At 38.6% G+C, this 26,984-nt stretch overlaps 2 protein-coding genes across 2 annotated transcripts in view; both read left to right on the top strand.

The window, feature by feature from the left end:
- Nucleotides 1–18,305, top strand: part of arhgap29a (Rho GTPase activating protein 29a) — a 114,512-nt gene extending 96,207 nt beyond the window's left edge. The window contains 11 exon segments of the mRNA XM_056450429.1: nucleotides 1,059–1,249; nucleotides 4,850–5,004; nucleotides 7,816–7,944; nucleotides 10,886–10,984; nucleotides 11,159–11,322; nucleotides 13,659–13,847; nucleotides 13,950–14,087; nucleotides 14,186–14,418; nucleotides 14,511–14,826; nucleotides 16,121–16,235; nucleotides 16,321–18,305. Of these exon segments, the coding sequence (XP_056306404.1) occupies nucleotides 1,059–1,249; nucleotides 4,850–5,004; nucleotides 7,816–7,944; nucleotides 10,886–10,984; nucleotides 11,159–11,322; nucleotides 13,659–13,847; nucleotides 13,950–14,087; nucleotides 14,186–14,418; nucleotides 14,511–14,826; nucleotides 16,121–16,235; nucleotides 16,321–17,258 (2,667 nt within the window). The 3' untranslated portion in view covers nucleotides 17,259–18,305.
- A 2,231-nt stretch (nucleotides 18,306–20,536) lies between these two features.
- abca4a (ATP-binding cassette, sub-family A (ABC1), member 4a) overlaps nucleotides 20,537–26,984 on the top strand; it is an 88,364-nt gene continuing 81,916 nt past the window's right edge. Inside the window, exons 1-4 of the mRNA XM_056450430.1 lie at nucleotides 20,537–20,602; nucleotides 20,762–20,855; nucleotides 23,993–24,134; nucleotides 24,213–24,352. Coding sequence (XP_056306405.1) covers nucleotides 20,537–20,602; nucleotides 20,762–20,855; nucleotides 23,993–24,134; nucleotides 24,213–24,352 — 442 coding nt within the window. The remainder of the gene's footprint in view (nucleotides 20,603–20,761; nucleotides 20,856–23,992; nucleotides 24,135–24,212; nucleotides 24,353–26,984) is intronic.

Below are 26,984 nucleotides of genomic sequence, written 5' to 3'. Positions count from 1 at the left end.
GAAAGCATTACTTTTATTTTTGAATATTAGTTTTTCTTGATAATTATAGAATTACATTACACTTCACCTTGTTTAAGTTATATTTAAAATGTCTTTAAGTATGAGTTTTTATGTAATTATTTTATTTCAGTTTAACTTCAATGAATCTAAATATTTTTAATAGTTTAGTTTCAGTCAATGGTTACAACTCTGAATCTCATTGGACCAAAATTTTGTTCCACTTAACTGCGTTTTACAGTCAGGTCCATAAATATTGAGACATCGACACAAATATTACATATTTGGCTCTGTATACTAACACAATGGATTTGAAATGAAATGAAGTGGAATCTCATGCAATGGCCAAGTCAATCACCTGATCTGAATCTGATTGAGCATGCCTTTCACTTTGCTGACAAAACTGAAGGGAAAGTTCCCTAAGAGCAAGCAGGAACTGAAGACAGTTGCTGTAGAGGCCTGGCAGAGCACCACCAGGGATGAAACCCAGCGTTTGGTGATGTCTATGCATTCTAGACTTCGGGCTGTAATTGACCGCAAAAGATTTGCAATAAAGTATTAAAAAGTGAAAGTTTGATTTAATATTCTGTCCAATTACTTTTGGTCCCTTAACAAGTGGGAGGCACATATGCAAACTGTTGTAATTCCTACACCGTTCACCTGATGTGGATGTAAATACCCTCAAATTAAAGCTGACAGTCTGCAATTAAAGCACATCTTGTCATTAAAGGTCAGGTGATTGACTTGGGCATTGCATAACATTCCACTTCATTTTATTTCAAATCTATTGTGTTGGCGTATAGAGCCAAATATGTTAGAACTGTGTCAATGCCCCAATATTCATGGACCTGACTGTAACTTTCAAAATGTACATACACTTAACATCACCAGAATATCCTGAATATTGTTGTAACATCTGACCAATAACATTTTCACAACATATTGTAGTATTTGCTCCTCATCTTTTTAAAAAAGAGGTTGAGTTTTGACCAGGTGTATTGCCAATGGCCCTTATTTGTACTAATTTGATAATAAATAATAGTTAATTGTGCTGCTTTTAGGTGACGGTGAATTGGTTTCAGATGCAGCAAGCTCAGGTGGCGTCTCTGCCCATCAACTTCCAGTCACTATGTGAAAACTCCAAACTGTATGAACCGGGTCTGTGCTACACTGAATTTGTGAAGAGTCTGCCCTCTGACAGGTCCAGGGTCGAATCCTTCTCCTTCGACATCTCCAGCACACACAACACAGGGTACGTCTCTATCACTATCCATAGAAATGCTTGCAATTTGAGTGACTAAATCTCCCCATCAACAACAAATTTATACTTCTACATTGAGTGATCACTGTACATTTACATTTATTCATTCAGCAGATACTTTTATCCAAAGCAACTTGCAAGTGAGGATAAAAGAAGCACTTCAAACCATCAGGGAGTAGTAGTATATAAATACTAAAGTTTAAGTTAGTCTAGATTTTTTTCCTGAGCATACGGAGAGGAGCAAGTGGGTCCTACAGGTGGTTTGTCAGACCCACTCACCTGTGTGGAGCAGACTCAGTATTGCAAAATATTTCAAGAAACATGGAGTGTTAGAAAGTGTCTGGTGCATACAGAGAGGAGAGAGTGTGCCCTACAGGTTAATTCATTTTCTTCAGACTTACGATGCTTTCACACCTAGACTTTTGTTTTGGAACCTGTTGCATTTTCCCAGTTAGCACAGATCGTTTGGCATATGCGAATCCAGCAATCGTGCTCGGATTTATGCCAAAACAAGCGGTCCGAGATCCCCTGAATGAGGTGGTCTCGGCTTGATTGAAATGAACTCTGGAGCGGATCAATTGTAGTAAGAAAGCAAAACGATCCAATGAACTAACGAATCAGGCTATATCACAGTGTATTATGGAAATGTAATGAGTAGGGCGGGATGCCATTATTCCTACCGGTAAATGTGCGTTTCATGTCAAATACGAAAGTGAAAGCATGCTGAAATATTACCGAGCGCTGTTTATCTGTTAGGAAAACTGACTGAACTGCAGTCTTGGTTTATCTGTTATTTCTCCCTATAATACATAATTCTCGCCAACGGCTTTGGATGAAAAATCTTACCTCTGATTTATATTTGGTGACGATGTCTCTGGGTGTCACCATTCAAAATGAAAGCTTTTCGCTTATAATGTCTCATTGCTTGTTGTCATATAATTAATGGGTGCATGACAGCTGAGCGGGTCTCTGAAAAATAAACCCTGAACTCTGACCAGTGTGAGCAGAGTTTACTCGCACGTTACTAGTTTTAGCTATTTTGGTCCATTTAGAAACTTTGCCGTGTGAAAGCAAACCAAACCAAGAACTAAGTTCAACATTGTAACAATTTTATATTTCTTCTGGAGAAAGTCTTATTTGTTTTATTTCGGCTAGAATAAAAGCAGTTTTTAATTTTTACAAACCATTTTAAGGTCAAAATTATTAGCCCCTTTAAGATATGTAATTTTTCGATAGTCTGATTGCCTGGTTACCCTAATTAACTTAGTTAAGCCTTTAAATGTCACTTCAAGCTGTATAGAAGTGTCTTGAAAAATATCTAGTCAAATATTATTTACTGTCATCATGGCAAAGATAAAATAAATCTGTTATTAGAAATCAGTTATTAAAACTATTATGTTTAGAAATGTGTTGAAAAAAATCTGCTCTCTGTTAAACAGAAATTGTGGAAAAAAAATAAACGGGGGGGCTAATAATTCTGACTTCAACTGTATGTACTCAGTGTTCACTTAGAACATTCCCACGGCTATCCAGGAAAATCAGTGTTGTGGAATCACTATGCCAAGCTGTGCTTCTCCAAACTGGCAACAGCCTGCGTATTTATTTCCAGATCTTTGATTTTTCGGTCATTGAGTGATGTAGAAAGAGTGAGCCGAACATGAATTCTGTTAGTGAGAATGTCACACAATTGTGCGCTGCCCTCAGGTCTTCCTGAGGAAATGGCTGCGGCCGGGCAGAGAGAGGGAATCGGGGAAGGAATGAGCAATGTTTTGGGTCGCTTCTGTTTAGCTGATCTCACGTCCACACGCTCCTTCTGCCACTTAAATCCGGGTTGTTGATATCCTGTGCTGTTTTGGGGAATGGGTTTCACAGCAAAACCTTTAAAAACACACCTCTCATTCCTGAAACGAAACTGGGTTCAGTCAAAACAGTCATGTTCTCACATGAGGGCCTTTGTGGTTTAGAGAGTTGGTTTTGTTTTGGACTGTTGAGAGGTTTTGTGGATGTGTCTGGAAGGTGCTAAAAACGTCTCTCTCGTAAACACAAAGCTGTTGAAAATGTTTAAAGATGTTTATAAAGAGCAATTTTTTTTAAATAAAAGCAAGCATAATTTGTGTACACATGAGTATAAAATGAGAAAATTAATGTAACACCCATGGATAAAAATTGCATTAAAAAAACATATATACAAAGTCAAGCCCGAAATTATCAACCCAGGCTCATTCTGAGAACGTAGTCCCGTGGACGTTTCTGGAGACCGCGAAATACGTAGCCGGGGGTACGTACGGCTGCATTTAATTTTTTTAAGCGAATGCTGCGGGGCGGTGTGACGCCGCTCCTTTCGGCACTTGCCGGCCGGCCGCTCGCCTCCGTGTGGAGGGCTTTCCCGCTGCAACCAGTTTGTCCGGTTAGTTCTTCGTGTACTCTGGCGGACTCGAGGCGCAGAGAGGGGCTGACCACGACGACCACGACCGGGTTCGAGTCCGGGGAAGAGCGGTTCCAGAAATCAGGTAAGAAAACAAAAACAAAATCCAAAAAATGAATGAGTGAGAATGTGAGAATGTTGTCAAAATCAGACGAGGGCTTTTCTTTTTCTGGACGGCTTTTGTGAATCGTCGTTGGTTGGGTTTAGGGACGGAGGAGGGTGGGTCAGCCGATTGGCCGGTCGCACGGTCAATCATTCTGTCATCCAGGCAGACGGAAGGTCGTTCGACAGCGGCCTCTAGCGGGTTTACGCGAGAACGGCGGGGGGAAAAAGCGCGCACAGCGGCCTCTCGCGGATTCGCGAAAACAAAAACTGCAAAAATACGTACCTCCCGGGACGTATTTCGCGGTCTCCAGAAACGTCCCCAGGACTACGTTCTCAGAATGAGCCTGGGTTGGAAATTATACCCCTTCGAACGAAGATTTTTCAGAACCACACTCGAAACCAAGAGGTAAGAAAATTTGCCAGAATACACCAGCTACAGTACAACGGCAGGATCGCTGCACCCAGAAGTAAGGAGATCCACAAATTAGTATTTTGTGTTATTACGAATTTTTACAACAAACAAGCACATATTTTAATATATTCATAACAGCATTCGTGTTTTACTGTCATGCTTTTATAAATTTCGCTATTTATAATCCCTAATAATAACTCCTGTACAGCAGTCCCACAACATTATGACATTTGATGACATTGGAATACCCTGTCAGAAAAGTCTAGTGGCTGGGAATAAGCTTTTTAAAGTTTCTGGTTTAATGTTAATGTTGTTTTTGGTGAGTTTACATAGATGAATATGGCCACGGTGTATATGCGCAGTATAGTTACGAACTTATTGCCACATTATTTTGTTATGATAACATAATAAATGCCTTCAGTGATTTCCTGAAGATAAATACCAAAAAATAAAGCAACTGGAATAGCTACAGCAGTCGCCATCGTCTTAGATGTGTAATGACAATAAAGTTGAATCTAATCTAATCTAATATAATATTGTTTTACGTCTGGTCAATATGGTCAACTGTTCTTGTTCTCATTTCAAGTTTAGGGTGTCTTACCCAAACCAAACTGTTTTTCAAAAATATATATTTTTAATGTTCATACAGGTTGAAGCGAGCGGTGAACAGCACTCCCTCAGCCCTAGTGCACTTATCGCAGGTGTCTGGAGATTTCCTGAGCGCAGACGAGGTGGAGAGTCACGTTCAGGCTCGCACTGCAAAGATGCCGGACGGACGCTCACACAGCACCACAGATGTTCAAGGTAGAGCAGAATCAGTTTTCTATAAAAATACAGCATGTTTTTGTTGCTTTTTCCTTCTCGTCCAGCATCACTGCAGGGTTTGGCTGACTTCCCTGGAATGCTAAAAGTGAATGGCTGCCTCAGGATGAGCCCTCGTTTGTCTCTTTTATGAACAAGTTTGTTCTTTTCACTAATGACAGAACCAAGCCTCCGCTCCGAGATACGGCTGTTTCAGCAGAGATCATTTGGACACAATAGTGTTTTAGGAGATCTCATTAAGCTTTACGAGGTGTGAGGAAAGAAAGGCTGATGCACAACCAACGCTGAACTGATCATCTTGTGTTGGTTTCCTAAATTCACTTCATCTTTTATCTTGCTGTTTATTGTTAGGGCTAGGTGAATGACTCGGAACTGATTTTGTTTGATTCTGATTCAAACGTCCTTGATTTAATAGAATTCAAAGTTTTATTCAGCAGTTCTTGATTCACGAGTATCCTGAATCTGTTTTGAAGGCTCTTGATTCTCTGGAATTCTGATTCAAAACACCTTGATTTTACAGACTTCTGAGTCTCATGCAACAGCTCTTGATTCACTAGTGTCTTGATTTTTTTTTGAAGGCCTTTGATTCATTGGGAATTCTGACTCAAAAGTTCTTGATTTATTAGAATTCTAAGTTTTATTCAACAGTATCCTGATTCTGTTTCGAAGGCTCTTGATTCATTGGAATTCTAATTCTGATTCAAAAGACCTTGATATTAAAGAATTCTAAGTCTCATTCAACAGCTCTTGATTCACAAGTGTCTTGACTCTTTTTTTGAAGGACTTTGATTCATTGGGAATTCTAATTCTGATTCAAAAGTCCTTGATTGATTTAGAATTCCAAATCTCATTCAAGAGCTCTTGATTCAAAAGTATCCTGATTCTGTTTCGAAGGCTCATGATTCGTCGGAATTCTGATTCTGATTCAAAAGACCTTGATTTTAAAGAATTCTGAGTCTCATTCAATAGCTCTTGATTCACAAGTGTCTTGATTATTTTTGAAGGCTTTCGATTCATTGGGAATTCTGACTCAAAAGTTCTTGATTTATTCGAATTTTAAGTTTTATTCAACAGCTCTTGATTCACGAGTATCCTGATTCTGTTTCGAAGGCTCTTGATTCATTGGAATTCTAATTCTGATTCAAAAGACCTTAATTTTAAAGAATTCTGAGTCTCATTCAACATCTCTTGATTCACCAGTGTCTTGATTCTTTTTTGAAGGCATTTGATTCATTGAGAATTCTGATTCTGATTCAAAAGTCCTTGACTGATTAGAATTCCAAACCTCATTCAAGAGCTCTTGATTCAGAAGTATCCTGATTCTGTTTCGAAGGCTCATGATTCGTCGGAATTTTGATTCAGATTCAAAAGACCTTGATTTTAAAGAATTCTGTGTCTCATTCAACAGCTTTTGATTCACAAGTATCATGAATCTGTTTCAAATTCCCCTGATTAATTAGAATTCTGATTCTGAAATTCTTGATTTATTAGAATTCGGAGCCTCTTTCAACAGTTCTTGATTCACAAGTAGTCTGATTCTGTTTTGAAGGCCCTTGATTTATTGGAATTCTGATTCAAAATACCTTGATTTATTAGAATTCTGATTTTCATTTGACAGCTATTGATTCACGAGTATCCTGATTCTGTTTTGAAGGCCCTTGTTGCAGTGTAATTGCAGCGAGGGCCGCAGCTCTGCCCAGTTTTGCTCCAACCCAATCAAACACAGCTGATCCAAGTAATTGAGGTGATAAAAAGAGTCTTGAACACCTTGATTAGTTGGATCAACTGTGTTTGATCAGGGTTAGAGCAAAACTGTGCAGAGCTGAGGCCCTATAGGAATTGAGTATGAGACCTACGATTTAATAGAACTCTAAGTTTTATTTAACAGCTCTTGATTCATGAGTATTCTGATTCTGTTTTGAATATCCCTTGATTCATTGGAATTCTGATTCAAAAGTCCTTGATTTATCAGAATTATAAGTTTCTATCAACTCAGCTCTTGATTCACAAGTATTCGGAATCTGTTCCGAATGCCATTATTTCACTGTAATTCTAATTCAAAATTCATATTCTATATAAATGATCCCAACTTGATTTGGTGGTGCACTATATCAGTGTTTCTCAACAACATTCCTGGAGGACCACCAGCTCTGCACATTTTCCATATCTCTTTAACCAAACAAACCAGATTCAGATCATCAGCTCATTAGTAGAGAGTGAAAGACCTGTCTGTAATGGATGTGACAGACTAAAGCCGCAGTCACACTGCACTTTTCTCCCCTTAGACTTCCATTTATACGTTTGCAAATGCGTCAGACCGGAAATGCAAGCTTGTGCAACAAGTTTCACAGTTCGCTGCTTTCGAAAGTTCAAGCTTGGTGAACTCCGACCTGTGAAATCGCATCACATGATTGTGTGAGACCAATAGAAGATCAAAATATGACCTCTCTATACAATTTTTTTTAAATATGGACCAATCGCTTACTTTTTTAATGTCTAATCATATTGTTTAATCCCCACCCCTTTTCACAGCACCGTACGCCATTTTGAATGCTCAAACTCTAGTGTGACTGTGCCCTAAGGAAACTTCCAAAACATGCAGTGTTGGTGGTCAACCAGTAATGTGTTTGAGAAACACTGCACTATATGATTCTGATTTTAATAAGAGTCATTTGTTCGTGAACCATTGTTATGTGCCACGTTATATAGTTAAACACAATGATCGACATGAACATGAAAGCAGAGTTTGTATGTGCAGCTAAAAGTTTGTCATTATCATGTGTTGTTGACCAGCTCTGAGGATCCAGGGTCCGTTCCGAGTCTGGAGGACCAGCAGTCAGGGTGGAGGCATGTGCAGTGACTCTGAGAGCGCTGGAGGAAGCAGTGAATCTCGCTCTATGGACTCACCAACAGCAAGCCCAGGTACAGCCAATAATCATACATTCTTCTTACATACTCACTCAGTACATACTCCTGTACTGTAAATCTCTCATCGGCTAGGTCCAAAAGACACACATGATTGACAGCTCACGTGTCACAAGTGTCTATAGCATAGTAATGATAAACAGACCAGTCACGCTTTCTGGTGCATATTTACCCAGGATGCCATTTGTTGCTTACAGTAACATTGTCTTCATGCTTGCTCTTTTAAGGTTGGCGTCAGTAAGATGTCAGTAAGATGTCAGTAAGATGCTTTTCTTAAACTAAAATCCAGTAAAGACGTTTACAAAGTTACAGAAAAAAAGATACTGTTTTTCAAAATAGAAACTTGCTATTTATCAGTGGATCACAGATTTTACATGACAGTAAGCAATACGGATGATAATAAAGAGATATGTTTAACCTCTTAAAGTCAAGTGCTATTTTGGGGTTTCCACCTGAATTTTGCTTAACCAACTTAAAAAGCTTCCCAAATCCACATACAGAGGTGTAAATGCATTTAAAGAAAACCCTTTTAATATTCATAAAACATATTGAAAGTGATTAAACATATTCATGTTGAAAGTGATTAAAATAATTGTATATGTTGTCCGTTTTATAATAAAGAGGCACTTTTTTTTGTAAACTCAAATTTGAAAGTGTACATTTTAGGCTCTGTGTGGTCTAGAAAACTGTAATTAATTTTGGTGGTTCCTGCACATTTTTTTTATTTGCTTGTTTATTTAACAGGGACTAAACACTAGACATTGTTATACAAAGACAACTGATGTCGCGTACATAGAGTCAGTAATCTCTCTGTAAACATGTCAGTAATCATAGGCAAAAAATAACTCTATTATAATCTATGCAAAAGTTATTCTATTCCAACTGATGAGAGAATGGAATCACTTATGGGGGTATTGGGCCAGTACGGACTTTTAAAATTTAAAGAATGCGGAAGTAAATGACGTCAGGGACTCGGTAACGGCTATGATATTATAATGATTTTTTAAAGGATTAAAAGCCACTGCAGCTTTGTGATCACTTTGTGACCATAAATTACTGCAAAATAAAAATATTTAATTTTTTTTTATAATTGCATTTGTTATATAATTAATATTTTATTTAGTGCTGGGCAAAGATTAATTGTAATTAATTGCATTTAAAATAAAGGTTTGTTTTTACAATATATGTGTGCATTATTTATATTTACTATGTATATGTGATACACACATACATAAACTAAACTATTTTGTTATAAAGATATTTAAATTGTTATATATAATTTGTATCATATACATATATATCTTATATCTAAATATAAATTCAAACTATTTTTGTATTTATATATGCATAATAAATATACACAGTACACATATATTATGTCCAAACAAACTTTTATTATGGATGCAATTAATCAAGTACTAATTTTAATAAATATAATTAAATTAAAAAATACATATTCATATTAATATTTTTAAAAAATATTAAAATTTATTTCAAATATATTTTAAGATGGTTTTTACCACTCTTTTCAAGATATGATGTTGGACCACTAATCCATGAAAATTGACCTACGGTATGTTTAAAACCTATATTGAAAAGCAATTGATTGCACTGAAATATATCCAAGAAGAAGAATATTAATATTTAAATGTATATTTCCTACAGCACGTTACATGCAAACAGTCACAAGAAAAATACTTTAAATACGACAGCAAGCTTTAAAGTTCCCATGAAGTGTTTTGAAATGTGCATTTTTAATTCGATGTTTGACGTAATCTCAACTGAAAAAATGAAGAGAGGACAGAACATAGAGTAGCTCTTCCCCTTTAAAAAACACAGTCTAGTTGAACTCAAGTGCAACAAATGAAAAGCATATAGGTGCGTTTCCCATGAACCACGGCTGCAATCAATGAGGTTAGCCGTGTACAGGCAGGGGTGAAGTTAAAAAAGGGCCATCATGACAGATCACTTTATTTATTTATTGAAATAACAACAAAAGAGTTAAAGTACAAATAAAACTGAATATAGTCTCTACAAGTTATACTTAAGTTTATTTTATAATTTAAAAATATATATTTAAATCGTTTATGAAGCTGAATACAGTAAATAGTCAGTATAAAAAAGGTTGAAAATAAATCTACGCAAATAATTTAGTCTTTATAAACAAATTATTTAACAAATAATTTAAAAAAAAGTTTCGTAGTCTTTGTACAAGATAGAGATAGCATAAAAAGTTAATTGTTTGTTTGGAAGTTAATGAGATGGAAGTTGTCCAATAATAAACCCGAAACACACGTGGTTGTTGTCATGCAGTGAATGCACCCAATCGTGTAATATCAGTGTCGTCATCACAGCTCTTGCCGTCGCTCTTCAGATGCTGCATTGGCTGAGTCTGCCGACTGATCGCGGAGCGCTGTCGTGGTACTTTTGGTGACAGTCATGTGGCGTCGGCGCATTACTAAGTCACAAAATTTCTAATCGGCATGCACCGTTTTAAGACAGATTTCGATTGGTCTGCACAGCCCTGCATGACGTCAAATGCACCTAATGTGAAGTATCTTGAAGGGGGTGGGGCATGTCGGAAACTGAAGAGCATATGATTGGTTAAGATTTGATGAGAAACTGAAGTTTGAGGTGACATGAAATTTTTTCTTCTAAACGCGAGTTGTGTCTCTGTTTTGGAGCACACTAGCTAATAGATATCCTTAAAACTAACAGACTAAAAGTAGAATCTAAAAATATCTCATTTAATTTCACTGGACCTTTAAATATAACCAACAATGCAGCATTAACTGAGTGAAAATGTTTTGATCAATAAATTCCACCATTGATAAGCATTAGCTCGACTTTCAAAACATTCCCAAAGCCAGAATAATCATCACTGTATTCATTTGTAATTGAAAACCTGCTTATTTGCATTCATTCTGCCATTTACTAGGTGACTTTAAGAGAAGGCTTCCCAGAACTCCATCCACAGGCACCATGTCTTCAGCAGATGATCTGGACGAGAGAGAACCTCCGTCTCCTTCAGATAATGGTGAGCTTTTAGTCCACTTAATAAAACTTCTTCTAAACATGCTATGTGACATTGCACACACAGCTTTATTTACTGTAACTCACAGACAATGTGGAGAATGCAGTCCGGGCATGTTGTAGGCTGCTGGTTACATTTGTCAAAGTCCAAAAAATGAAGGCGAATGTCGTCTCTTAGGTTTGAGCGAAATGGTGACAGAGGCGGCCAGTTCTCCGGGACCCTTCCGCAACACACAGATGTCGAAAGCTGCACAGACGCACAAACTGAGGAAACTGAGGGCTCCATCCAAATGCAGGGAGTGCGAGAGTCTTGTGGTGTTTCATGGTGCTGAATGCGAGGAGGTGAGATCATTGACTAAACATTATTTTATTATTTATTATATAGTTGTATTTTACAAATGCTATTTGGGGGCGGCACGGTGGCTCAGTGGTTAGCACTGTCGCCTCACAGTAGCAAGGTCGCTTGTTCGAGCCCAAGCTGGGTCAGTTGCCATTTCTTTGTGGAGTTTTCATGTTCTCCGGTGTTGGCGTGGGTTTCCTTTGGGTGCTCTCGTTTCCCCCACAGTCCAAAGACATGTGGTATAAAGGAATTGGATAAACTTAAATTGGCCATAGTGTATGAGTGTGTGTCAATGAGTGTGTATGGGTGTTTCACAGTACTGGGTTGCAGGTGGAAGGGAATCTGCTGCATAAAACATAGGCTGGAATAGTAGTAATTGAGGCGAGAGCCCCAATTGGAAACTTTTGTTTTGAGTTTACCTTATGATTAAAGCTGTTGCACGTCTGCCGGTTCCCACCTCTGAATGAGCGAGTTTTAGCTACCTATACTAAGTCACTGTATGTGAATAGTGTCATAAAATAAAAGTTATCACTATACTTCTTCAGCTGATTGATTACATTAAGATTTGCTAATACTTTTGTATTACACATTTTGTTATTTTGTTATACATATGCAAAATAGGCATTATTTACAAAAATATGCACTAATTTGGATACATTTATAGTATGTATGCACAATATATCAGTGGCCATATCAAAATCAATAAATTTTATTTTTTTAATATTATCATTATCAGCCCAATAACAACATTAGGCCAATTATTCATTCATTTATTTTCCTTCGGCTTAGTCCCTTTATTAATCAGGGGTCGCCACAGCAGAATAAGCTGCCAACTTATCCAACATATGTTTTATGAAGCGGATGCCCTTCCAGCTGCAACCCAGCACTGGGAAACCTAAATAATCTCACATTCACTCACACACACCACGGTAATTTAGCTTATTCAATTCACATATAGCCAGGGCCGGCACGTCCATAGAGGCGACCTTGGCGGATAGAATAGTGAGGGCAGCGCCTGCGACACCTCCACCCCCCTCTTCCACTGTGAAACCCACGCGAACACTGGGAGAACCTGCAAACTGCACACAGAAATGCCAACTGACCCAGCCAGGACTCGAACCAGCGATTCAGCCTGGAGGAACTTGGACAAAATGGGACCAAACCTGTGTACCAGAGACTCTGATCATGGTGCATGCAGGATCTTTCTGTGAGGCGACAGTGCTAACCACTGAGCCACCATGCCGCCCCTATTAGGTCGTTTAAATAAATTGAATTATGTAAATTATGTATTTTTCCACTGGTTTTCAGAAGAAGCAGCCAAACAATCATGTAACAGTTGGCCTTTGTTTTAAAAAGTCTTACAGAGTCATGCTATATCTGTAATAAATAATAAAAGTTACCCATTCAATTTTTTTTTTTATTAGTATTTTGATTTTGGTTAATGTTCAGACTTTGTTGTTTTATGTTTTTTTTTTTTGGTCAAAATATATTTTATTTGTTTAAAAGAAAGTTTCACACAGATATAGATAGTTAATTAATAAAGTTAAGAGATCAGTTTAAACTTTTAAACTAAAACGGTTGTTCGCTGTACAAGTTTGCCTTTTGTTTTTGTGATCATGCAGAAAATATACGAAAATTTATATTTATATATTTTATTGAATATCACCCTCCAATTCTAAATAGTTATTGATTTATTGGTACTAGTCAAAAATTCCATATGTAAAATTGATAATTGGATGAAGTCAGGTTTAAAATTCATGTTTAATTATTTTTTTTGTACATATTTTCAAGGCTTTTTAAGGGAAGGTAATCCAAGACATGAGTCCAAAGCTTTAACTCGGGTGATTTTGGGAATCAACATATTTTTTATATAAACATATCCCTCAGTATTTCCCAGTACTGGGTTGCAGCTGGAAGGGCATCCGCTGTATGAAACATTTGCTGGATAAATTGGCAGTTCATTCCACTATGGCGAATAAAGGGACTAAGCTAAAAGAAAATGAGTGAATGAATATCCCTCAGTAAAAAAAAAAAAAAAAAAAAAAACTGTAAAAGTAAGTTTGTGCTGTTGAAGTGAAGATTCATGGCTCTCTGAAGAAAAAAAAGTTAAAAATAAAAATATGTAACTGAAGCTTACAGATGCAACTGATCAAATGAAATAAAAGAAACTCTTTCAAAAAAAAAAAAGCACTTTATAAAGAGCTAAATAAGTCCAGGATATCGAAATTGACCTGTTTTTGTTTTGTCTGTATTGTCTCGCTTTAAGATAAGGAATAATTTTAGTTAATTTGGACCATTTAATAATGTAATCTAATCTTCATCCTTGTGTTTTTTTTAGTGTTCTCTGGCTTGCCATAAGAAGTGTTTGGAGACTCTGGCCATCCAGTGTGGGCATAAGAAGCTCCAGGGAAAACTGCATTTATTTGCTATCGACTTTGCTCAGGCGGCTAAGAACAGTCCTGATGGAATCCCCTTCATTATCAAAAAATGCACCTCGGAGATCGAAAACAGGGCGCTTAACATCAAGGTGTGAACTTCCTCTCTTTATCTGATGCATTTCCTGGAGGATATGAGATGTAGATGTGGAGTGAGACTGAAAGATGATTTTGTTGTTGTTTTTCTCTAAAAGGGAATTTATCGTGTTAATGGTGCCAAATCTCGGGTGGAGAAGCTTTGTCAGGCCTTTGAGAATGGCAAAGAGTTGGTGGAGCTTTCAGATCTCTACCCTCACGATATTAGCAACGTCCTCAAACTCTACTTACGCCAGGTGATTTGATGTGTAGCCATTCTAATAAGCTTTTGTATTATTATTTTTTAAGAATAGAATTTATATTTACATGTGTTTTTATTTTTAACTTCCCTCAGCTCCCAGAACCACTCATTCTATTCCGATACTATAACGACTTCATCGGACTGGCTAAAGAGAGTCAGAGTATCATTGTTGATGAAGTGGAGGCATCAAGAGGATGTACAACCTCCGACACTCCACAGATCAGCGTGGAGCTCAATCGGGTCCTCTTCAAGATTAAAGACCTGCTGCGTCAGCTTCCTCCAGCCCATTATAAGACCTTGCAGTTCCTCATTCAGCACTTGCACAGGTATTTGACTCCCTCACAGAGCTGGAACCCATAACATTTGTGTGTTTTAATCAGAATTTCAATGCTAACAACACCACTTTTCTTTCTAATAGGGTGTCAGAAAGGGCTGATGAGAATAAAATGACTTCCAGTAATTTGGGCATCATCTTCGGTCCCACGTTGATCAAACCCAGACAGGCTGATGCCGAGGTGTCTCTGTCCTCTCTGGTGGACTATCCCTATCAGGCCTTGATCGTGGAGCTTTTGATCCGCCATTACGAAATGATCTTCGACACTCCTCTGAGTCCTCTTCCACCTTCCTCGCCCGTAGCAGAGAGCTCTCCGCTGCCAGTCAAATCACGCTTCACCCCTCAGGAGAAGGAGCAACAGCTTAGCCGACATTCAAAGTCCCTGGTGGACATTAAGGAGGTGAGGCGGACTGATATTTTCAAAATATTGTGCATTTAATGATAATTGAAGTTGCTATACAGTTGGAAAGCACATCAAAATCCTGGTAGTCTGATAGGATTCAAACTGGCCCAATCTTGTCATTACCTGTTCAAGATGGATGTTTATCAGGACTACCAGCTGATGGACCTTGTTTGGCAAACTTAACTAAGCTAAATGAAACTCTAGACTACTTTTGATAAACACAATTTTGGATTTTGTGGTCCAAGATGATCTGCGAGTTCTATCCAGCTTGCCTGATCAAAAGAGATACACCAGTTGGTTTTAGCTGCATTGACTGTTTATGGAGCTGGTTTTGAGCATCTTGATTAAACTAATTAGGTCTGCTGAGACCACTAGTTAGACCACTTTTGACTAGTGACAATTGGGTTTTTGTGATCCAAGATGATCTACCAGTGTTTTCTAGCTTCTCAGAACAAAATCAAGTCTATCAATGGGTTTTAACTTGACTTCCTGTGGGTGAGACTGGTTCTGATGTTGATAAAGCTAGGACTGTGTAGACCGAACTTGACTTATAAAAGTTGGGTTTTTGTGGTCCAAAATGGTCTTATCAGTTGTAACCAGCAAATGGTAGTTACTGTAAATTAGTGTTAGTTGAACCGTAAATTAGGGTTAGCTAACACTAATTTACGGTTTCTACCATTTGCTGGTTACAACTGATAAAATCATTTTGGACCGCGAAAACCCAACTTTTATAAGTTGATAGACCTGGTTTTGAGCATCTTGAAAAGACTAGTTTGAACTGGTTAGAAACTATTGAGCAGTAACTGTTGGGATGTTTAAGTCCAAGATGGTCCACAAGATTAAAAAACCAATTCCACCTATAGTTTTTTGCTAAACTGCCAGCTGGGGGACCTAGCTTTGAGGATCTTGATTATGCTATTTGAGGGGTGCCCAAACTATGCCTGCATAGTTCAGCTCCAACTTCTTTCAACACACTTTTCTCGAAGTTTCTAGTATACCTAGAAAGAGCTTGATTAGGTGGTTCAATTGTCTAATTGGGGTTGGAACAAAACTCTGCACCAAGTTTGGGCACCCTTGTGCTAGTTAGACCACTGGTTAGACCAGTTTTGACCAGTTGGGTTTTCTTGTTCAAGATGTCTTTTCCTTCTCAGCTCATCAAAGCCAAGTTCACAAGCTGTTTTTTCCAGCTGAAAGAACTTCAAATACTGCACAAATCCCACATTGAACACTTATCTAACAAAAATATTATTTATCTTAACTTATTTGCATTTTTGTTTTTGTTTTCAAAAAGCAGCAACAGTCAAAAGCTAAGATGTATAAAAGGCATTCCTCCGTAATACCTTCTATGCATCTGATGGATGAGGTGAAAGAGGGAAAGATACGATCAGACAAAGACTTCGCTGCAGGTCAGTATTATTTTACCCAGTTAAAAAACAACCACAGTCACATAGTGTGAAAAACAAAAGCTTTAACTTCTCTCACTCTTTGCAGTTGGCGATAAGGCAGACATGAACAAGCTCCTCTCATCAAGTGTTCCTGAAATGCGAAACTCGCCTGGTCTCACTCGCCGTAACCATGTGACCAGAGTCCAGCTACGACCTCCAAGACCCAAGCTTGTCTCTCGACCAATCAGCATGCCGGCCGAACGCCTTCTCAACCTCTCCAAGGTGGACGAATGTAATGTGAAGAACTCCGTAGAGCAGGAAGAAACCCACAGTCGAGATCCCGTCATCGAGGAAGTGTCCGAAGAGGAGAAGCCCAAGTCCAGAGCGGGAAACCATTACAGGAAATCATACATCGACACACAAACTCTACGGCGGACTTGGGACAAGCAATACAAGCATCATGACATCACTCCGAAAACCTGTCCTGTAGATTCTGGGTCCAATGACACCAATGTTCACACTTCATCACTCACGTCATCATCTTTCTCAGAACACAGCAAAAGCCCTAGCACTGTTCTTGCTAACAGACCCTACACCATCGCTGTGAGGCCTGGACGGACTTTACGTAGGGAAGGAAACATTAGCGAGTTTTGTCCAGTTCCTACAGCCTTCAGGCCTCCAAGAACTCTCCAACCTCCACCTGGAACGTTCTACAAACCTCCAGGAGGCAAAAGCAAATCGTTAACTGAGGTTGAACTCAAGTCTGTTAGAGCAACCGCAAACAGTACTGAAGAAGAAGAGGACGATGATGATGAAGACGACGATGATGAGGAAGAAGAGTTTGGTGTGGAAGTCTCGGTTGATGAACCTGAGCCAGAATTAGACCAAGAAACATCAGTGGACGCCCATGATATAAGTCCACACCCCCAATCGCCAAGCTCCAGTCCGGAGGAACTCGGACAAAATGAGACCAAACCTGTGTACCAGAGACTCCGATCACGGCGCATGCAGGATCTTGAGCACCGCGAGGCTCATTTTGTTTGAGATCTAAACAATTATGGATAATTTTGGAGCAGTTGGCGATGGGCGAACTACTTGATCGCATAAATTTTTGTGACAGCCCCATTTTGTATACATGGAAATTTGTTTCCATAACTGTGAAGAGATCCAAGGACGTGTTATATAACTATATATTAATATATTCCACATCTGCTGATTGAAATAATCAAACAAACCCCTTGGACAACAGTTTTTACCCAGTATGCACTTAATATTTTCTTGTTTTAAACTTTTATCGCATCATTTATGCACCAAGGACAAAACAATCCATTTTTTTTCTCATTATAACACCAGAACGTCACTGTGCAATTTCATTTACACTGTATATAGATTTTTATATTGTTTAAAATATATAAATATATATATATATATTTTCTGTATTTTTATGTTTTACACCAAAACCAAATCGACCAAGCTGTTACAGTTGAGTATCGTCACTTTATTATAATCATAAAAATGCACTTATTAGACTTTGGAACCACATGTTTGTCGCTACTGAATTGTCAAACTACGCGCAGTGTTAATTGTGTTATTCAAGAACAACAGATGGATGTAATCTGAATGTTATACACTTGTTTTGTTAAAGTGTGCTAAGGTATTTTTTCTTTTATACCAATACTGTTAATAGTAATTACTGTTTATAGGTTTTGTAATATAATAGAAAGCTTTCAGACATGCAATTTGGCCCACATTCTGTATTAAGTGTTCATATAATATTGTAACAGTTTGCCCAAAGTTTGTTTTCTTATTTCTTTTTTATGTTTCATGTCAACTAAAATGTCATTATACCCCAAAACAAGCAAGTCAAACCAAAGCAAGTGCCTTCATTTACAATCCACTGACTCAAATCAGCTGGTCTAAACCACATTTAAGACTAGTTTATTCAGGGTTTCTTGTAAATGGCACCCATGTATCAGATGTGATGCTAGTCTTTTAGCAGCATTTTCGAAATGTCTTACCTTCCCTTAAGTGTAAAAACAGGTACATGTGAAAATACACACTTGTAACTTATTAAAACCACAGCTGACGTCATACTTGATTCTGTGTTTTTACTTGAAATGGTTTTGATCTACCTATCGTATTGTACTACCCTCAGTGTATGCATACAAGTGTGTTCTTGAAGCCCCTGTTTTGGAATGGCAAAGTTATGACCATCATTGCTTGTTTTTTCTCTCATTTAATATGATAAATTGATCCTGATATTACTAGTGCATCTTGTCAGTGTTTTATACCCAGGAAGCGCTTGACCCAGGTTACTGAAAAATGAAAAGTCCTTCTGCTTACCCTAAGTCTCTCAATTAGGACTATTCACCTCAAATTTGAGGGGGTGTTTTTCACAACTGAAAAATGTAATGTAACTTACAGGGATTATTTAATACTTAAAGGGATTATTCACCCAACAAATAATTATTTTTCGCCATTTACATGATTAGATATGTTTGCGTCAAGTTGTTAGAGAGGCTGACTGTAGCTGCATCTGTGTCTAGTAGCCAACAGTAAAAAAGGCAAGCATAATGGAAGGTGATTGGTCATCTCCCTTTATTCACATGAAACTTTTTGTCCAAAAAAGTCCAAAACAACCAATTTTTTTAGCTAATTAGATTTTTTTTGTGGTTTCCTACTTAAAAATGTGAATTAACAAGTGATGATGAAAAGCTATAATGGCTGGTAAAGTCTAGATCAGATACGTGGCCGGCCGGATATGCGATATGCACATTAATGTAGCAGCATTTTTTAATGACACTGTATAACAATAATCTATATTTTTACAGTACTGTGACGGTTGGGTTTAGGGTTGGGGTTGGGGTAGGCTTTAAAAAATACAATTTATTGGGTAATTTAATAGACAACATAAATAACAATCGGTAACTACTGTTTTTATCTTACTGTGATGGTTGGGGTTGGGGGTAGACGTTAATAAAATACAATAAAACGGAAATTTAATAAATAATACAAATTAGTCTCGTTAACCTCCGACCGCAAACGTATCCGATCTAGCAACAACCCTAATGGCTGCTGTTTTCCAACAAGAGGCTATTCAGTATAACTTCGGTTGTGTTCAACAGAACAAAGCAACTCCCAACAGGTTTTTTTTTTTTTTTTTTGGGGGGGGGGGGGGGGGGGGGGGGGGGGGGCGGGGGGGTTTACTTAAATTAGCCAGTTAAGTGAACATCTTACAATGTTGAGCAACTGTGACCTAACTTATAACCTCGAATTCTGAATAGTCAGAATTGGAAAAAATAATAACGAATAAATTTCTGGGTTTACTTTGACAACTCCTCTCAACCTTCACTAGATGTTCATCTTCAGCACAGAGAGTGAAGAGTTGATATTCGCCAGTTATTGGTTGTTAGGTCACAGATTCAGTGAAGCGTGGAGTAGCCGCTCTCACACTCGTGAAAGGAGCTTAAATCAATCTGATTACAAACCTGCTTTGCGTCTGCAGCAACCCTGCAGTCGGTCGACCAAACACGGCCATGAGCTTCAGCAGAAGCAAGCACAAAAGAGCCTTCTTTTTCTGAGGTGAGTCCTGCCACTGTAATAATTTTTACGTGTGTATTTTAGTCGTTTCCGAATGAACGGTGATCGGGTGTTACGTAAAGGAGCATTCGGGCCTGTTACGTAACAGCGCTGCGCTTGTCTGTTATATGCTGAACTATATTGACAGCATACACAATTCATTTCTTGTCTCATTATGTCTCATAATTGGTCTTATGACGAGAGTGTCTATGGTTTGTACTGTATCAAGGTTATTTTTCTAAATGAAAACTAAAATTAAGACTAAAATCGAAAACAGAACTGAAACAAATACTTTAAATACATTAAAAATAACTAACAAGACTAACTAACAACAGTCAATGCGAAACTAACTGAAATAAAATAATAATTGGCAAAAATAATAATCATTTTCAGAATTATTGAGCACTTATTCTGTGGTGGGAAATCTGAGGAATAATATAAAAGAAGTATTGAAATAAAAATTATACTATAATTATTATTATGACGAATTGAAGACATAATTTTGTTGTCTTGGCTCATACAGTAAAAAAATAAAAATATATTTTAAAGTGCAATTCTTCTAAACCAATGAATGAGAATTCCTGTAGTGGGATTAGACCACAGATTCATGCATTTGTTACATTTAGCACATATAACCATCTTGACATGTTTGGTGGAGGCAAGAATGAGCATGAGGACTTTTCTGCTGCTTTTGTCCAGGTAGGTCCTGTGTGTGACCCCTTTAGGGGTAAAGAGCAGCAGTCATGGGGACCAACAGCCAGGTGCAGCTGCTCCTCTGGAAAAATTGGACCATCCGCAAGAGGCAGAAGGTGAAATGTTCATTCACTTTACACAAAATAACTTTTTACCTACTAAAGGAAAATCCTGCCATGTTTTACATTGAATATGATTTAAAGTTTGATTATATGTGTGTCACTAAAAACTTATTTTTGAGTCTTTCTAATGGATTTCTCTGCATTTTCACTCAGACGCGGCTCTTTATGGAGATTATGTGGCCTGTGGTGCTATTCATTGGACTGGTTTGGCTGAGAAAAGCAAACCCCCTTTACAGACAACATGAATGTATGGATGCTGATTAGGATATTAGTATTTATACTTTTTTAATATTCCTATTTTGATGACTAGACAGTTAAATTAAAGGGATAGTTCACCCCAAAAATGAAATTTGACTCACTATTTATTCACCTTTGAGTGGTTCCAATAACCTCCATTGATTTCTTTTAATCTGCTGAACACTAAAGAAGATATTTTGATGAAATCTGAAAACATGTAACAATTGACTTCCATAGTAGAGAAAACCAAAACTATAGGAGAAAGGTTTAACTCATAAAGGTTTAAAACATGTTAAGGGAGAGTAAATGATGAAAGAATTTTCATTTTTGGGTGAATCATCCCTTTATGTTAAATGTACAGTGGCCGAGAGAGCTTAACGCGCTGCAATTTAAGAAAGCACATGCAATTACAAAAAACACCAGCAAATAAAGAAACGATCTTCATCAATTAGATAGCACAAGTGTTGCAAATCACAACACAAACAAGTGAAGAAACACGCAGCAAATTGGTCACAACACAAACAACTGAAGAAACGTGCAGCAAATTGGTCACAACACAAACAACTGAAGAAACGTGCAGCAAATTGGTCACAACACTTGCAAATATCCACGTAACACAACAGAAATGTTTCAAGGGGACCCAAAAACATGACTGACCTTGCTGAGATATGGATGTGTTATTATGTTGTGCAATCAGGATATTAAAATAAATGACGTCCATAACACCTCCATATCTCAGTATGGGTCCCCTAAAAACATTTCCGTCATGTTACGTGGATGTTTGCAAGTGTTGTGACCAATTTGCAGTGCGTTTCTTCACTTGTTTGTGTTGTGACCAATTTGCAACACTTGTGCTGTCAAATTGATGAAGATTGTTTCTTTATTTGCTGGTGTTTTTTGTAATTGCATGTGCTTTCTTAAATTGCAGTGTGTTAAGCTATCTCGGCCACCGTATAAATTTCTTTTTGATAGCCTTATAGATTTAACATCATGTAAGGAAATTAAATTGTATACAGTTTTACATACAGAGACATACACAATACATTTTTCAAGAATATTTGTTTAAAACTCTATATTTTACTCAATTTAAAACAATTCCAGCCACATTAAAAAAGTAACAGGTCTCACTAGCTATGTTTTCTGTGCATTTTGGGATATACTGTAGCATAAAAATAAACATTTCATAGAAATTGCAACATACACTGTGGTTTGCCATCTCCATATAAGTAGGTTTGCCATTCCCAGGTTGGAGGAAAGTCCTTACCCCAGGTGGAGGAGTTCAAGTATCTTGGGGTTTTGTTCATAAGTGAGGGAAAGATGGAACGTGAGATTGACCGGTGGATCGGTGCAGCGGCAGGAGTAATGCAGTCGATGTACTGGTTTGTTGTGGTAAAGGAGGAGCTGAGCCGAAAGGCAAAGCTCTTGATTTACCGGTCAATCTACGTTCCTACTCTCAGCTATGGACATGAGCAGGGGCGTTGCTAGACATAAAGCTCTACTGGGGCACGTACCCCCCCCCCCCCCCCCCCCCCAAAAATATATACACTCTATATATATATATATATATATATATATATATATATATATATATATATATATATATATATACACACTATTATTTGAAGAATAACTGTATAATAATAAGAATACTTTTATGTATATTATATTTATTATAAATAAAAGTATTCTTATTATTATACAATTATTCTTCAAAATAATCTTAAATGTAACTGGAAAACAATGTTAAGACAACTGGAGTGATATGCTAAGATCATTTAAGAAATTACTTTTGCATAAATATAAATTTAATTTGAATGAAATTCTATAGACAATTCAATACATAAAAAAGATGTGTTATAGGATTATCTGTTGTAGACTTGACACATGGCAGATAATTAGGTTTGTTAAGTCTTACCTCCTGACTCCTCATCCCTATTTTTGCTATCAGGAGGCATGCTTCCCTATCAGGAGGCATGCTTAGTAAGATCACCGTCATATTGTTTAAACTTTAGTTTTGTCCACTTGCAAGACAAAAATGGCTGTTACGCTGGTTTTACAACGCATGAGCGGCGCGTAACAAGCAGCCTGCTTTTTTGGCGCGCATGTTAACTACCGGGATTCTCAGAAGCGCGAGCAGCGCGTGCGCGAGGCGCGCGTGTTCTTTGCGCACACGCGGAGATGCGTCAGTTTGCTTTTTGATTAAACACATTGCTTTCACCAGCGTTGGTTAAGTTGCACATAGAGAATAACGTCTTTATTTAGGAATTACCTCTCTTAATAAATACACTTGCATATGAAGTAAATCATATCTCAATGCATTTACTGGGGCACTGGAGATTTTCACTGGGGCACGTGCCCCAGTGAATTGGGTCTAGCGACGCCCCTGGACATGAGCTTTAGGTCATGACCGAAAGGTCAAGATCTCGCAATCAAGCGGCTGAAATGAGTTTCCATCCCAGGGTGGCAGGACGCACCTTTATAAATAGGGTGAGGAGCTTTGTCACTTGGGAGGAGCTCGGAGTAAAGCCGCTGCTCCTCCACAACAAGAGAAGTCAGCTGAGGCTTGGGTATCTGTTTCGATGTCTCCTGGACGCCTACCTACGGAGGTGTTCCAGGCATGTCCCACAAGGAGCAGGCCTTAGGGAAGACCCAGGACACGCTGGAGGGACTTTGTCTCGGCTGGACTGGGAACGCCTCGGGATACCCCCGGAGGAGCTGGAGAATGTGTCTGGGGAGAGGGAAGTCTGGGGTTCTCTCCTAAGACTGCTGCCCTCGCGACCCGGCCCCAGAAAAGTGAATGAAAATGAATGAATGAACTTACGCATAAAATTGTAGAATATATGCTCAGAAACATTTTTATTAGATAAAAATACTTGGTAGCAGCTTTTGTTCGATTTTGTATTCATATCTGACTGCAAGCAATTTATTATATTTGCAAAAAGAGCCACATCAGGCTTCTACGGTTGCAACAATTTCCAGTATTGTTATTAATATTTTGCGCATATTTCCCATGAAGTGGGAATCTCAAACAGAAGGAATAGAAATTTGTGCAATTTTTGATGGAAACATAGATACTACAGTTTGTCTACATTTGTCTACTTAATATGTTCCTTTCTTGGCAATATTCACCAATTTACTTTTCCTCAGGTCATTTTCCAAACAAAGCCATGCCCTCATCTGGCATCCTACCATGGATCCAGGGGATCTTCTGCAATGCTAACAACCCGTGTTTCCAGCACACGACTCGTGGAGAATCTCCAGGCCTGGTGTCCAACTACAACAACTCAATGTGATTTGACTTCCATGTGCAAACTATGCAAAGAAACTAGTCCTCCATTGCTCTTATCAATGCATTTCTCTTTCTCAGATTGGCTCGTTTTTGGTCAGACGCACAGGAGCTGCTGTTTGAAGATACTGAGTTTCTGCAGTTGGGACGGTTATGGCAGGAACTTATGGCTATGAGCAGCTTTATGGATACTCTTCGGACCAATCCTGAAGCAATTGCAGGTCAGCAAATCTCACATCACCTCGGTTTCCCAGCCGTTCTTTCACTGTTTACACCACTCTCTCAGATTACGTACTCAATCTGCCTTGAAGAGGTCCTTTCATGGAGAATGCTAAGAAGCTTACGCTCCTTCCATACTATTATTTTTAGAGAAAGCACTTCCATTTGTTTACCTCTTCACAGGGCACACAAATAGAAGTCGTCTGGGTTTTGAGTTCAACATTCTTACCCTGACAGTTCTAATGAGTCTGTCCTTGCTGGAAAAACAAACGTCTGCGGCCATCAGTGAAAATGTGACGGATTGTCCTCCGGATTTTGGAAAAAAGCCCAAAGTATACTTCAACATGCCACCCAAATGCATACAATCTTGACATAACCTTAGTTTGACTGTTGCATAGATGTTGGCTGTGGAGATTATTTCGGCGCAGAAGTTCACATTAAGAGTGCGTCGTGACCACAAAGAGAAAACCCCTGAGGAACATTCTCAAAGCTAAAATGCTGAATGTAAGACCATACAGACTTGTGGACTAAGGTAACTTGCAGCCCTGTACCAAATGTCAAGGCAATTACTGGAGATCTACCTTACTGCAGAGTTCAGCTCCAATCCTGATTTAACACACTGTAACCAATTAATTAAGGCCTGAACAGCACTAATAATTACATATAGCTCTGTTTAATATGGGTTGCTACTGAAATTTGCAGAAAGGTAGACCTCCAGGAACAGGGTTGGTTACCCCTGCCTTTTTGCTCAAGTCCATATTTTTGTGATGTTGTTATTGTTAATTTGACTATTGAATAGAAGCTTGCTCGATTCAGTAAGATGTATAGAAAAATATATAGTGGCTGCAAAAGGGGGATTGCTAAGGAGTAGGACACACTATAGTCTTGTGGACTTAAGCCCAAATAATAATTTAGTCCGTCCCAAATAGTTCTCCAAACCTTCACAGTGTTCCTCTGAGTATGCATGCCAATTTGACTCTGATTAGGTGTGCAATGAGATCATATAGCATGGAGCTAACGGGTACCTTGTGATTACCTTTCGGAAGTGATGAATGGGACACCCTACGGTTTCTTAGATTTAAGCTCAAAGTATATCTCTGCCCTGTCCCAAATGGCACCAGGTATGGCCGCTTTGAAGGTTGTTGCGTAGAAGTCAGCTGTGGAGCTCACCCTAAAGCCTGGTTTATACTTCTGCTTCGAGTGATCGGCATGACCCACGGCGCCATTGTTGCCGTGCATTTATACTTCTGTGCTCTGTTTTTGTTGCTCTGCAATAACACTTGTGAAATGCTAGCTGGCAGTGAGGTTTTTATGTTCCTCTGTGTCGAGTTTCTTCGCTAATATTTTGTTTTTGCTGAACGCTACCTTAATGTACAAGTGGCTCAAACTTGCTCATTTTGAGGTGGGAACTGGCGGACATGCAACAACTTCAATTATAAAGTAAACACAAAACAAAAGTTTCCATATGGATCTCCTTCATGGGACTCGACACTTGTAGGAACTCGTTTCAACGGGTTCGCGCAGCTCTCAGTTTCGCCCAAACTTGTCAGCGCTGCCAAGCTGACCAATCACAGAGCTTGCGCTACGTGCCATTGCAACGTGTAGTTACATTTTTTGACAGATGCGCGTCAGCGTCAGCCACAGCGAGGGCTATGGAACCACGTGAAGGCGGCGCCGGAGCATATGTGTGCACTTGATATAAATCTGCCTTAACTCCAATCCAAAGTACAGGGTGGGCCATTTATATGGGTACACCTTAATAAAATGGGAATGGTTGGTGATATTAACGTCCTGTTTGTGGCACATTAGTATATGTGAGGGCGCTTGTAAATAACTTATGAAAGAACAAAGTTACATTAAAACCAAGCAGGGTGACAGTGGCGCAGTAGGTAGTGCTGTTGCCTCACACCAAGAAGGTCACTGGTTTGAGCCTCGGCTGGGTCAGTTGGTGTTTCTGTGTGGAGTTTGCATGTTCTCCCTGCGTTCACGTGGGTTTCCTCCGGGTGCTCCGGGTTCCCCCACAGTCCAAAGACATGCAGTATAGGTGAATTGGGTTGGCTAAATTGTCCTTAGTGAATGAGTGTGTATGGATGTTTCCCAGAGATGGGTTGCAGCTGGAAGAGCATCAGCTGCGTAAAACATATGCTGCATAAGTTGGCGGTTCATTCCGCTGTGGCGACCCCGGATTAATAAAGGGACTAAGCCGATAAGAAAATGAATGAATGAATAAAACCAAGCATATCATTGTTTTTTTCTTGTGAAATTCCCAATAAGTTTATTAAGGTGTGTCTATATAAATGGCCCACCCTTGTATACTTTGCCTCATGGTACCCAAAACCCTTACATACCTCCTCCAAATCAGCAGTTTGGTACCAAAATGTTGCTTTGACAACCAGGTTGAAAACTGCTGTGGTGTTCACCACAAGCTTGGCAAATGTGTGCATCCATCTGCTGCCAGGAACCAGGAATTGTTCAGTTATTCCTACTATAACCATAATGCCTTGGATAATCCTACTAAGGCCCATAATATGCTTTAGTTTGCATCAACAACCTATTGGTGTTTTTGCACTACTTACTTTGTCCACAAAGAGTCCACACTGAACAGTCGAGGTCTTCACAGTGAACCTGAGGACC

The sequence above is a fragment of the Danio aesculapii genome, chromosome 24, assembly GCF_903798145.1.
Source record: "Danio aesculapii chromosome 24, fDanAes4.1, whole genome shotgun sequence".
NCBI classification, from domain to species: Eukaryota; Metazoa; Chordata; class Actinopteri; order Cypriniformes; family Danionidae; genus Danio; species Danio aesculapii.
The sequence above is the reverse complement of the archived record's forward strand: the minus strand, read 5'-3'. Positions and strand labels throughout refer to the sequence as shown.